The 14,345-nt window shown below is 34.4% G+C and overlaps 3 protein-coding genes across 4 annotated transcripts; 2 read left to right on the forward strand and 1 right to left on the reverse strand.

Annotated features, from left to right (window-relative positions):
• Positions 1-1,992: 1,992 nt before the first annotated feature.
• LOC114421756 lies at positions 1,993-8,291 on the forward strand. 2 transcript variants are annotated; one of them, XM_028387823.1, is made up of 10 exons: positions 1,993-2,407; positions 2,517-2,560; positions 2,696-2,798; positions 2,979-3,105; positions 3,473-4,062; positions 4,735-5,017; positions 5,104-5,383; positions 5,961-6,122; positions 6,978-7,439; positions 7,705-8,291. In XM_028387823.1, exons 1-10 carry the CDS (start codon positions 2,236-2,238, stop codon positions 7,993-7,995), a joined length of 2,514 nt encoding a protein of 837 aa, XP_028243624.1. In that variant the 5' UTR covers positions 1,993-2,235; the 3' UTR covers positions 7,996-8,291. The 2 variants fall into 2 exon arrangements, with proteins under 2 accessions (XP_028243624.1, XP_028243625.1); XM_028387824.1 differs by having other exon boundaries at positions 1,994-2,407; positions 5,964-6,122.
• An 871-nt stretch (positions 8,292-9,162) lies between these two features.
• LOC114424330 lies at positions 9,163-11,014 on the forward strand. The gene is made up of 2 exons (XM_028391173.1): positions 9,163-9,903; positions 10,451-11,014. The coding sequence occupies exons 1-2, from the start codon at positions 9,422-9,424 to the stop codon at positions 10,617-10,619; spliced, it is 651 nt and encodes a 216-aa protein (XP_028246974.1). The 5' UTR covers positions 9,163-9,421; the 3' UTR covers positions 10,620-11,014.
• An 803-nt stretch (positions 11,015-11,817) lies between these two features.
• On the reverse strand, positions 11,818-13,197 carry LOC114422922. The gene has a single exon (XM_028389485.1). It carries the CDS (start codon positions 13,006-13,008, stop codon positions 11,878-11,880), a length of 1,131 nt encoding a protein of 376 aa, XP_028245286.1. The 5' UTR covers positions 13,009-13,197; the 3' UTR covers positions 11,818-11,877.
• Between the last annotated feature and the right edge of the window lie 1,148 nt (positions 13,198-14,345).

The raw sequence follows: 14,345 nt of genomic DNA on the forward strand, positions 1-14,345 counted from the left end.
TCTAAACTCATACAAGTAGTTGTCTAAATTTGATCTCCTTAAGTAAAATATTTGGATTTGAGTTTTGTGAATGAAAAAATATGAATTCCTTAACAAATATTAATCATCAATGAATAATTTGTATCAATAATATGATTATAAGAAAAAATTGGATGGATATGATTGCTTTTATTTGTGTTACAAAAAAATACTAGACAATCTATTTAAAAATAAAATTAATAATTATTATCATTAAAGAAATAAAAAAATTAAGGATAGGAGTTTGAAATATATAAAATTAGAAGGAACAAATATACATATTAATGATATTTATATGTATTCAAGTGTGAATCCGTCATCGGATGGGTATGATTGCTTTATTTGTGGTTTAACTGCTAATCTTGGAGAATGCTCAAGTTTAAAAGTCGAGTTATGAGGCATTTTACATGGTCTCAAATTAGTACAGGGGGCAAGAATTTTGCAAGATAAAAGTGTTTTTGAACTCCAAAGTGATGATTAATTTTGTTTCTAAAGGTTGTGGTCTTACTTACTCATGCTATAGCTGGGTGAGAGAGAAACAAAAAGTTAATCTTAATCAAGGGATTGTCAATTAGGTTTCATATTTTACGTGAAATCAATCAACATGTTAATATGTATTGATTAAGGAGATGTCTAGGTCTACTCTTATTTTTGAAGTAGCTTCAAGTTTTATTTGTAATGCCTTAAGGTCAAATTTATCTTATATGTCTTATCCTATAATTTTTCAAGGCCTCAATTGAATCATAAAAAAAAAAAAAAAGCCCTCAATCACTAAGGAAAAATTCATATCAGTCAAGTTTGGATTTTTTTAATTTTATATTTGAATCTAAATTTTGAATTAGATCAAATTTGACTAGATAAATAATATATTTACTTTAGATGACTTTTTTTTTAACACAGATTTATATAAATTAGAATGATATAATATATACAGAAATATAAAATGATTTGAATATATATATATATATATATATATATATATATATATATATATATATATATATATATTCTTACAAATATTCATATTTTTTTTATGTAAACACTACTATTAGTATTTTTTATGGAAAGCAATCTTATAGGCAAAATTGTTAAAATATTAATATATCGATATGTGATTAAACATAAAATACGTAATAGAGTTGAGATAACAATATATGACTTATTTATATGAATGAGAATAATTTATTTAATAAGAGAATCTGTATATTTGATTTTTATTGTATATACAATTTTTTAAACGAATGATAGTCACGTATCATAAAGGAGATTTATTGCTAATCTGGTGAATTAGGCGATATCCGTCATCTTTGACCTAAAAATAATATAAAATAAGTAAAAAATGTGAAAATCAAAAGATGGATATTTACTCTATTATTAATATAGATGTTAAAAAATTAAATAGAAAATAATATAAATAGTTATAATATTCTGTAAAGAGATATATAATAGTTAAAGGAAAAATGATTTTTTTTATAAAAAAGGATATCCCTTTATTTAGTATTATTATATCGTTTTAATTAATTATTAATTATTAGCATTGTTAGTACTAGTTGAAAATGATACTATTTGTAATTTTCAAAATTAAAATAAATGAAAAAGAAAAAAAATGAAGAAAGTAGTTAAATTTTGAAGGCGTGTGAAAGAAATGAAAATAATTATACATATTAAAGAATAATTTAAAAATAAAAAATATATATTAAAAGAAATAATTATTTATATTAATAATTATAGATTCTATAGAGAAAAAAGACAGAGATTCTATATCGATGATAATGCTCATACAAACTTTAATCCGATCAAATGAAATTAATTATATTTTGTTTCGAATAAACACTGTTATCACTACTCTAAAATTACGTTTGGAAATATAAAAAAGGAAATACGCACACGCATAAATTAATCATGGTTAACCTTCAGGAAAAAAAATTAATCATTGTTAAAAGCACTAAAGAAGAAACAAATCCCTTATTAACGAAGATTTCCACAAATTGATTAATGGTTATTATTTCCAGAAAAGAGAAAAAGGAAAAAACTCCAAATTGAGAAAAGGAGGGTTTTGTTCCGTTTCGTCCTTTTTCCGTTTCGGGTGCAAATCAACGACACAAGGGAGATAGAGAGAGAGAACCACCGCGGAAAGATATTTTAAACGGGGCGGAACCCTAGCGAGGCGAGCGGCGGTGGGGGCGGCGGAGGCAGATCGGAGCGCGAGCGAGGAGGATGAGCGGCAAAGGCGGTGGAAGCCAGAAGGCAGGGATTCCTCCGGCGAGTCGGAAGATGGTTCAGAGCCTGAGGGAGATAGTGAGCAACATCCCCGAACACGAGATCTACGCCACTCTTAAAGACTGTAACATGGACCCTAACGAAGCCGTTAGTCGCCTCCTCTCCCAAGGTAGTATATCACTGCACTGCACTAGGGTTTTTCAATTTCAATCACAATCACTCTTTCCCTTTCCTTCGCACGTGCATAATCTTATGTAATCTCGTTTCTCGTTGCGTAGATCCTTTTCACGAGGTGAAAAGCAAACGTGAGAAGAAAAAAGAGGTGCTTTTTAGTTGCCTTGAGTTGGTTTTGGTTTTGTTTTCTAGATGCTTGTCATGAAGAGTTAGTTAATACTTTTGTTTATGTATTTGCTTGTGATGCTCACTGACGATATTTTTTACTTTTTTTATTCTTCAGGGTAAGGACACAACGGATACCAGGTCTCGTGGAATAAGCAATGCATCTAGTCGTGGTGGCGGCGGTGCTAGGGTTGGCTCTGACCGTTATGTTGGGCGTGGAGGTAAGCGGATGCTGGTTGCTATTTTTGAATAATGTTTGGATTAATTAATATGCTCTTAGCCTAATACTTCATCTAGTAGTATTTCTTATGTCTCTATTGTTGTTGTTGCTTTTATTATTATTGTTTCTGTTGTGTCATCATGACCATCACCATCATCTGTCACCTATGTTTGGAGGTCAGATTCTGGTCTCCTGCAGGGAAAACCTGTATTCAAAAAGGAAAACGGAACACCTGCTTATGGAGGTTATACTGCTCCTGCATCTAGCTCATTGGACAATAATGTGAACAGGCAACTACCATCCTACAGGTATATTTATCTTCAATAATTTTGTGCACTACTGGAATAAAAGTAAAGGAATTCTTTTGGTTATGATAAACACCAGTTTTGTAGTTATTGGTCCTCCAATAACATCAAATTATCTTTCAAAGTGGCATATTTGTCATCAAATTGATTTTTGGAGGAAGACTCTGATGGCTTTAGTTATCATTTAAGGATCAATATGATGTTGCATATAATGTTGAGTGGGCCAAAGTTAGTGATTAGTTGTTAACTCATTTGTCTTTATTTTTTATTTTTAAAACAAATGTTTACCCGTAAGTGCTTGGATACTGAGCACACTTTTTATTATGTAAGATAAGATGGAGCGTCTCATGAATGTTCAAAACTGTTGCAGTGATTCTGTCCGTGTCTGTGATGGACTATCTTCATCACAACATGGTGGATTGCAATCTCCATGGGCGGCGAACCCAGGTCAAGTATCAATGGCTGACATTGTCAGGATGGGTAGGCCACAGGCCAAGGCATCCATGCCTAACTCTTCTCTCCACAGTGGTAGCCATCAGAATGATTTTGCACTCCCATCAGCTTCACAAAACAATTTGCATTCAGTGCAAGTTCATGCTTCCAAGTTGTCAGAGACAAATAATGACCATGGCTTTGCTATTGACTCCAATGTTGAACAGACTGATGAATGGCCATCGATTGAGCATCAACCAGCTGTTTCTGTATCCTTGGTTGTAGATGGTCATCCAACGTCTGAGTACCATACAAACTCGTCTAACTCTGGTGAAGCTAATCAGCAGCTGAAGACCCATGTAAATGAATTTGTAGCTGAAGATGATCCTGTTGAGAATCCCGACATTGTTGGATCTGCTAAAAGTATATCTGAAGAGAATCCCGAAAGTACATCTGTTTTTGATGGTAGCTTGTACAAGGACATAAATTCTTACCAACCTCATCGGCATCCTTTTGAAAATAATGAAGGTGACTAGGATGTTTATCAGTTTGCTCGTCTTGTATCTTTATTTATATTGAGCATATATATTTTACATGAAATTTGTTAAGACCTAGTGTGGATAAACTTCTTGGTAATCACTTGTAGAAAAAGAATTTGGGAGGTAAATTAAATCAAACTTCTCCCTTAAGTTATGAGTAAATTATGCACCTTAGCTCTTGGAGAAGTGAAGTTAGATCAAAGAGCTTCTAAACAAGGTGAGGTGCATAAGTTGTTTTTAACTTGTGAAAGAAGTTTGATTTATTTTACCTTTTATTTTCTTCACCTATAAGTGCTTATTGAGAAGTTTGTACAAATAGGGTTGTAATTCAGACGGAAATAAGAGGGATGGAACCAGCACTTCCATATAAAATTGCTTTGAAATTCCTCACTTTTCATGTTGTTATCTCTTTTGTCCACATATTTGCTGATTTGGTCTTAAATTTACACATTCTATTGCTAGATTTGGCCTGAATCATTGAAGTCATTAAAATAGCACAATAAAAGAATATTGCGATATCCTTTTGCTGTTATTATTATTATTATTATTTTGTTTTATTTCTTTCTCATCATTTTTACATGTGAAGTTTTAAAAGGAGTTATTGTACTAATATATAATCATGTGCCCTGATCTTTTTACATGTGAAACATCTTTCTTTCAGCTGAAGATGGTGTTTCATCAGTAGCCGCAAACTTAGAGCAGCTAAATTTACACTCAAATGATCAGGGGACAGAACCAGAGGAGGAAAATTCTTCTGTAGTAATTCCAAATCATTTACAACTCCATTCCGCCGAATGCTTAAATCTGAGCTTTGGAAGTTTTGGATCTGCAAATGATGCTTCCCTTTCTGGATCTGGTCCGTATGCATCTAGGCCCTTGAAAAGTAACTTGGAGGATACATCTGGAGCTAACGATGTTTCAACAATTGGGTCCTCAGATGTTAGGCATGTGCTTAGACATCAACATACTTTGCTGCAATATTCTGGTCATTCCTAGTTTACTTATGTATGTTTTTTTTTTTTTCTTGCAGAAATCCTGACTATTATGCCGATGAGCATCTTACTACTACCTCGGATGGGAATTTAGCTCACATAACTGGTGTGGATGCTGGGACTTATGAGCATTCCTCCATTTCACAATCAGAGGCTTTAAAATCTGAACCCCCTGAAACTGCTCAAGAAAATCAATATTCATTTCCTTCTTCTTCACACGAGTTTACCTACGAAAATGCCCAACAACCAGATGTTACATACCCTCATTCGCAGACAAGCTCACAGATACAGAACCTGTCTCCCTTCTCTAGTGTAATGGTAATGCATAGAATTCTTATATCTTATGACTTGCAATATTCAGCATATTTCAAGCCTGGGTCTTATTTTGGGTGTTCAGTTAATTAGAGTTGGTTCTAAAATAATTTGAGATCTTGTAGTGTTTAAAACTAGGGGATGATCAGTGCTGTGCTGCTATTCATTTGTTTGAGAATAAATCAAAGCTTATTCTCTCCAAACAAAAGAACTTGTGGTAGAGTGCTGGTTTACTGTAATAAATATTTTTGAATGGCCATTTTTAAGTATATTTTATGATTGAATTGGAAATTGGGCATAGAAATGCCCCATTTGGAAATTTAATTCATATTGCTGGGGTGGTGTATGATTTCTATCACGGGTATTGAGCTGAGTGTGAATTTCATTGCTTAGTTGATTTACTAAACAAATTTGTATGACAACTTATTACTACTGTAACTTGTACTTTTTTTAGAAAACTATAATATGGTGCAGGACCATTTATTGCTTCTGTAGTAATAAGCCAAATATATTATTGTAGTTTCTTTTATCTTCTGATACACTATTCTGCTATTTGCACCAAATTTATAGTATTGTTTTTTAGCAGGCTTATACGAATTCTTTGCCCAGTGCACTGTTGGCTTCAACAGTTCAAACAGCAAGGGAGGATATCCCATACTCACCCTTCCCTGCAACACAATCAATGCCTTCAAAATATAGCAACATTGCTTCTTCAATTGGTGGTCCCTCTATAACCATGTCAGAGGTGAACTTCTGCTCTAGCTTATATTAGTTTTTATCTGTACAAGCTTTTGAGACAGGTTGAATCATAAATAAATCTAGGATTACAGCTTACAGAGAGTTCAATTGTTCTTAGTCAAAGAGGATGTGTAATGGAATTTGCATGTACATTATGTTTGCACGAAGGAAATGTTGGTGCTCTTGTATGTAAGTGTATTGCATACTAACTGTCCTGTTGACTTCCATGTGACATCAGTTAAAGATCTGACTTACATTAAGAGCATCACAAATCACTTATGTCAAAAAGACATTTTGCATGTTTTGAGTTACTTGAGTGATTACTGATTAGTGTCTTCACATGAGCTGATATTTTGCCAATCACTGTTTTCTACATATGAACTTACGAAGTTTATATTAATTAATTACTTAATTACCAACATAAGAGGATATATTGGATGAGACAAGGCATTTGGATTTTTATGCCTTTTGAGGTTGGCAAATACTTTGAGGGTGGTGGATATTAGAAAACAGAGGATAGTCTAAAAACACAAATATGGATCTATTGTATGAGTATCAGTATTGAATATGTATTTGATGCAAGCATCAGTGCATTACATGTGTGTGAAAGAGAAAACAGGATTTATCATATTTTATCTAAGAAATAATATCAGGTCATAGGTGCAATTTATATTGGCATAGTGGAAAGTTTAGTTCTTACGTGAGGCAAGGTGCAGGGTTTGAAATCCATTTAGGCTTTCACTTATTGGGATAAGGTTTTGTTGTTGTTGTTGTAATCTTATATTGTGTCTTGATTTTATTGTTTTTTATTTAGAGAGAACATGGGTATTCGGTATCTTTAATTTTATTTGTCAACTTGTAGGCTCTAAGGGCAAATAACATTTCAACACCTCAACCTAATCCACAAGCTCTGCCTGGTGCCAATGTTGCCACTGGACCTGCACTTCCTCAACACCTTGCTGTGCATCCCTATTCACAGCCTACTCTTCCTCTGGGACATTTTGCTAATATGATTGGCTATCAATTCTTGCCTCAGAGCTATACCTACATGCCATCAGCATTTCAGCAGGCTTTTCCTGGAAATAGCACATACCACCAATCTCTGGCAGCCATGCTTCCACAATATAAAAATAGCATTTCTGTCAGTAGCTTACCTCAGTCTGCTGCTGTCGCATCTGGATATGGTTTTGGAAGTTCCACGAGCATTCCCGGAGGAAATTACCCATTGAATCCACCTGCTGCGCCTACTAGTACAACCATTGGATATGATGATGTTATAAACTCTCAGTACAAGGACAACAATCATATGATTTCACTACAGCAGGTAGAAAGATCTTCATTTTAATGCACATTTAACTGTTCTCTCTTGGGAGTCGAGCCAATTTGGTTTCAACAGTGCAACCTTTACAAAATGGAGTTATTTGTTAGTTTTTATATTTATGCTTGTGAAAAGCCATGATCCTTTTTAAAATGCATGTAAACAACAGGTTTAAGATGTGTCCCATGTGTTTCATTTTGTTGTCAACAAATTACTATCATTTTTTGGTTGTGAGGGAATGGGGTGGACTGATTTTGTGTTTTCCTGTCAGAATGAGAATTCTCCCATGTGGGTTCATGGACCTAGCTCTCGAACAATGTCTGCCATTCCTGCCAACACGTATTACAGCTTCCAGGGACAGAATCAACAACCAGGTGGGTTTCGGCAAAACCAGCAGCCCTCACAACAACATTTTGGATCCCTTGGATACCCTAACTTCTACCATTCTCAGACTGGGATTTCTCTGGAACATCAGCAGCAGAATCCAAGGGAAGCATCCCTTGCTGGCTCTCAAACCCAACCACCTAAGCAGTCCCCACAAATATGGCAAAACAGCTACTAATCTTATTCACCTCCCGGGTTTTTAAGGGTCTTGATGTGAGTTTGAAAGGGACCGGTCACAGGAGGCATTTCCTTCCGCGGTCTAATAATTAAATGCAACCATTGTTTGGTCCCAAGAGACCATATATGGCCGCAGCTGCCCTGTGCGAAGTTGTATTCTATATGATTATAATTATGCTCGTGATGTTTAACTTAGGTATTTAAGTGTGCAAATTTGGTGTACAATGCACTGTACCCTTTTTTTCAACATTCTTCTCATCTGGTTATAGTGGAAAGTTTCTTGGATGCTACCTCAGATTTTACTCCTTTCATTCCTGCCCCTTTTTTTTATATGCATTGTCTGCCGTCTACCTGAGAGTCAAATTGTATTATTGTCTTTGTTCCTTTTAAACTGTTTTTAACTTTTTAAAGTTTGGGGGGCGGTGACAAGAATTTTAAAAATATAATTAGTGTTTTTGCTTTTATTTAAATTAACTAATTTTGTATTATATACTATTTTTTTAATGATTATTGTCATTTATTATTTATTTTTCTCTTTAACTTCATGATTTGTAAATTGAAATTTAAGTGGATGGAAGGCTATGATTAATAAAATGGTTCAAGTTTTTAGAATGACATTCTAGTGGTGCTAGTATTTATTGTTATTATTACTATAGATGTTACTGTTTCATATGACATTAGTGTGGAGCATTAACTAACATTACTAATACCTAATAGATTGGAAATTTTGGTTGGTCGCCTCTTAGTGAAATGTCTTCTTAGTCATATTTAATTTTTTTCATTGACAGACTTCATTGTCTAAATGCATAAAACAAAAGGTGACTTGTTGCAGAAAGAAAAACTTCTCTCTCCAAATTCTCAAATAGTGCTTCGTTTTTTTTGTAACTGAAATGGCATCTTTTAATTAAGGAAACAAGAAAGGAGACATGTAACTTAAATTCCTTGTGAGATCCTCTAGTAGTTCAAAGGTTAAGATCCTCTAGAAGGTCAGAGGCTAACATAATACTATGACACAAGACTCATGATCAAATTTATAGCACATCTATACAAAAGAAATTGATCGAGGGCGTGTATTTTTTGTCATACTTACCGATAAATTTTTTTATATAGAAATTAAAGTCTAAGTTATATTATTTGAAAAAGGAAATGAATTTGTTCAAAAAGAAGTATAAACATTGTATTGCGATTTGAGCGAGTTTCAAGGATTACCACCACCCTCCACCGGTCCATCCTAAACATAATAGCGTAGAACAAAAAAAGCATCACAAAAATGGAAGCTAGCAATTCATAGCTGTTCTGTTTTTGTGAACTCCCACCATCAAAAAAAATATTAGCGTCTCATTAATATTATTATTATTATCCACTCGCGACCTTCGTTTTTCTCTTTTGCCTTCTCGGAGTTAATTCAGGAGGTTGCAGCGACAGCGATGGCGCAAGGCATGGCGAGTAACCGAAACCGGAACCCTTGCGCGCAAGAAGCGCGCAAGGTGATGGTGGTGGCGGACCCGACGCGGGAATCGGCGGGCGCGTTGCAGTACGCGCTTGCGCATGCGGTGATCGAACAGGACGAGCTGATTCTGCTGCACGTTGAGAACCCTAGCTCGTGGCGAAACACCATATCGACGTTCCTGAAGATGCCTTCGTTGGGAAGCAGCACCACTGCGTCGCTGGACCTCGGAGGAGGTGGAGGAGGGGGAGCAGCCGCGGCGCCGGACGGAGAAGGGTTGGATTTTCTGGAGGAGATGAAGCATGCATGTAGCGTTTCTCAGCCGAAAATGAAGGTGCGTGTGGTGAAGGTGGAGATGGATGGAAGAGACAAGGCTAGCATTGTTCTCTCGCAGAGCAAAACGCATGGGGTTGACGTCGTAGTTATAGGCCAGAAGCGCAATATTACTTCGGCCATATTAGGGTTAGTACATTTATATATACTTGAAACTACGTAACATTTAACAATTTCTCTTGGAATTATTCCTTTCTTATCAGCTTGTCTCTCTGCTCGTACAAGAAAACTCTATCAATCTTCATGTAAAAATTATTTGGGACCTTAACAAGTAGTGTTCCTGTATACTTAATAGTTTATGATCTTCATCGGTTTAACTTTGCATATGGTATTGTTGCTTGCGTGTGAGATGTACTTTCTGTATTTTCTTAAATTCTTGTCTCCAGGAAGAGAAAGACAGATTCAAGTATTATTTCTCGCACATATGTTCCTCAGTTTAACTTTGAATGATTATTGACTTTTGTAATAATTTAAAAATAATCTGTTATATTAATGCAATAGTAAATTAGTTAATTAGTTGATAGAATCAATTTCACGTTTGGTTCATGAGTGCATTAAAAAACTTGTAAAAAGGAATTTATATGTGTGCATTATGTAGTTAGAATGCTGGTGTAGAAGTTAATTTTATGTTGCTAATGATTCTTATTGTATTTGAAATTTGAATGCATGGCAACAGATACAAGCGACCTGCAAGTGGATCTATGAAAGGGGTGAAAGCGATAGACACTGCTGAGTATTTGATTCAAAACAGCTCGTGCACCTGTGTTAGTGTACAGAGAAAAGGCCAAAATGGAGGCTTTGTTCTCAACTCCAAAACCCACAGAAATTTCTGGCTCTTAGCCTAAAAAGCTTCACACCCCAATGGCCATGCATGGTAGACATTTTTAATTATGACTTGAACATATCAATTTCGCTGAGGATAGATTTAGGAAAAACTTTTAAATAGGCATCATCTCATATATTATTACATTATACATCCATCAAATCATTACAACTCCCAGAAACTTATATGGGTCACATAATAACGATTTGAGTGCTTATGATCAATAATGTCTATGTAAAAGTTATTCTAGATGTAGTGGAATTGGTAAGATTTCCCTGTAACTTCGTTGCTTTGCAAATGGTGAGAAACCCATGGATGTCACCCCAGGGCTTAGCATGCATAGGGACTTGTATCTTGAAAGTGTGCAAATTTTTTGAGATTACCTAAAAACACTAATCTGCATCTTAAAGACGAAAATTTTCTGCTTTTCTCAATGTTTCCAAGGAGAAAATTCTGCTAACAAGTGTCTTATAAAAATGTTAGTTAAAGAATTAATCAATAGATAGATTAAAAATCACAGTATGTTGCATTGGTAAATGGTAATATTGAAAGTTAAATTTTTATAAACTTTTCCCTTTGGATTTGTTAGCAAGTGTTCTTAACTAAGTCAGCATTAGCAATCTCTTATAAAAGGACATACACATAATGGAACAATACTCTCATTCTCAGATTCCTCCACGTATGCAAACACCCTAGCAGTAAAAAAGAAGGCAGTAGCTAATCTGAAACTCCCAGGATCACAGTTCTGAAATATATTTGTACAAATTGTCAAAAATATTTGCCTAATCCTTCATCAGATTCTTCGCCTAATATGCAAATCGGATATAACAAGGCCCCAAAACAGAGCTTCTCTTTCTTTGTTAACATTAATTAGCAAATCTGTAAAGTCAAGCCTTCTATATGACTGCATAAAAGAACTTCATAGAAGCAGACAAAGCAAAACAATCTTATTTCATTTGATCTCATATTTGAATAACATAACTACTGTTGCTCTTTGAGCTATGAGAAAAAATTTAATGGAAAGAAAAATTCACTTATACCTTTGAATCTTTTATTTCAACTTTTCGGTTTTAATTTCCTGTTTTAGCACACGATCCGTGGTTAGTATGCGTACTCATGTAGAGAATCTCAATATATCAGAAAAATCCACTTCAAGAGACAGTAAAAAGCTTAAACTACACAATTGCCTTCATAAGTTTAGTGCATACAATCTAAAGAAATAAGCCTTTTAATTCTTCAATCTTCACTACACATTATCTTCGATGCTTATCTTATGAGACTTATATATTGACGCTGCTGAAGAACAAATCATGTAACGAGACTCCTTTTCTTTCAAGGGGATCAGCTTCCTCCACATCCAAATTTCCACCATATGAAGTTCTGAAGTTCTCAACATAATTGAAGACGTTATATGAAAACTCAGCTCCAAGATCATCTTCAGGAAGCAAAGCTATGGTTCCACCAACACTATGTATCACTCTATCTGTTGAGATAAGAATTTCATTTTTCAAAACACCTACAGGACGCTCCAATCTTGAAAACATTCCTATTGTGTGTAACTTACACCAACACTCTACACCTTCGTACTTATCATAAAAAACCCACAAATCTAAGCATTGTGCCATAGTTTCAGTTTCTGAACAAATAATAACTGCAACTGAATCCTTGTACACTGCAAGTTTCTTATGCACCTCATTACAATCCTTAACCAAAGGGGGCAATTCAATCTTGCTAATAACATTGTTATGTGTGTTGAAAGAAATAATCATTTCGTTACTAAATTTGTCATTCACCTCCATAGCCACCCAAAACAAAGTTTCCTCCAATGTCACACTGTTCTCAGTCCAAAACAAGCATCCATTCACAGTTACACATTGATTATTACTATATTTGATTTCTCGCCACGACCCTCTACGTAGAGAATACTTTTCAACTCGAACAGCGCAAATTTTGGTGAAATAATCCCCAAAACATGCATTGTTTGTGTCCCTAAAAGAGTGAAGCCTTACCACTTGATAATCACTGTCACTTGTGTTGAGATAGAAGCCTAGGAGACAATGTGGTGGCACCTTGTAAGGAAGCAAAGCATTTTCTGGTTCCATGATTCGCATGGTTTGTGTTGTGGTTGGGTTCCAAAGAAAAATGGTGGAGTTTTGGTCCAAAGAATAGTGAATGACACAAAGTAAACCGTTACATGAACACACCATCTTGAAACCCATGTCAGAGTCTGTGACTTTTGGAACATGAAGTTGTTTGAGTTTTTTTCTTTTGACATCTAGCAGAAATAAGTGATGGCCGCAGATTTTGTCCTTCCAGTGAAAGCGATCGAGGATTAGAAGTGTGTCTCTTTGGGTGAAGCGAAGAAAATGGTTTGAGATGAAGGACTTGACACTGGTCAGAAAGGACTTCATTGAGAATGTCTTTGATTGTTCTTCTTGTTCTAATTAACTTGGAAGTTGGGTGCTAAACATGAGAAGAAACCTTTTATTTGTTTAAATTTTGAATTTTGGATTATACTATATCAACTCTAAAGAAATTAATAATAGGCTTAATATTACTTTGAAAATTTAAATGAGCATTGAAATTGAAAGGGTAGAATGTGCAGAGGCAATTTGGAATTTCGGGGATGTCTTGGAATGTGAGTCATATTGCTTGTAATTGGGGAGTTAGATTTCATTTGATGAATGAATTGATGATGGCTTGGTGGAAGTGGAACAGGTTTTTAGATTAGATCAATTGACTAAAAAAGTGAACCTAACTTATCTCTGAATGAGGGATATGATTAGTTACAGTTTTTAAGATTAAAAATGGAAATTAATGATGATTGTCCACCTCAATACCATAAATTCAAATTTTCTTTCTTAAAAATGGAATAATATTCCATATGTTTTCCTTTTCTCATGCAGCTAGCTGAGTAGGTGCCTTTTTCATCTTGTGTGATACTGATTGAGCTGAGTTGAATTTAAAAAGGAAAAATAATTGAAAAACTCAGTCTGATCACTTGAGATTAAATTAGATTATATTAGTTTTAGTATTTTTGTTCTTAACTAACTCAACCTAATCAAAATCAAGTTTTAAATTTAGTAATTAGGTTGTTCATAGTTAATTTTTTATAAAAATAAAAACAAGATTAAAAAGAGAGCAAAGTTTCATAGTGTATCCATACTTAATTATTTATCTAATTTTTAATTTTTTGAATAAAATTAAAAAAATAAAGAATAAGAAAAAAATCAAGATAAAATTTTGGATATGTGTTCAAGTTTGATCGGATCCAACAAGCAAATCTAATACCTACTTGATTATACTAGGTTTAACACAATTTATCCAGATGAGAAACAGGGTTTCATGCTTGTCACAAAAATGGTTTTTTTTATTTGGAATAGTTGTCCCGTTTTCATAAAAAGATTTTTTTTTTTTTTTTGTAAATGATAGGAATGCTCGTCCTAATTTTAGGTTCAGATAAAGCTTCTCTTATTTGTTCCATGGATTTGATATGGTCCCCTATGTGTTCTGTTATCTGATCTTTTTATTAATATATTTTGAGGCCCGCTGGTTTAGCTAGATGGTTTCTGGGAAGCCATCACCCATTTAACTGCCTTTTTTACTTTTAAAAAAATGAGAAACAGGGTGGTTTGGATTTTTTTTTATCAAAATAAGAAGAAATTAACACTGAAAGTGAAGGGGATACCTCCTCCTCCTCATGTAGAAGGACCTCAATGTCAATTAAATTGAAGTAATCCTACATCCA

The sequence above is a fragment of the Glycine soja genome, chromosome 8 (genome assembly GCF_004193775.1).
Source record: "Glycine soja cultivar W05 chromosome 8, ASM419377v2, whole genome shotgun sequence".
Classification (NCBI taxonomy): Eukaryota; Viridiplantae; Streptophyta; class Magnoliopsida; order Fabales; family Fabaceae; genus Glycine; species Glycine soja.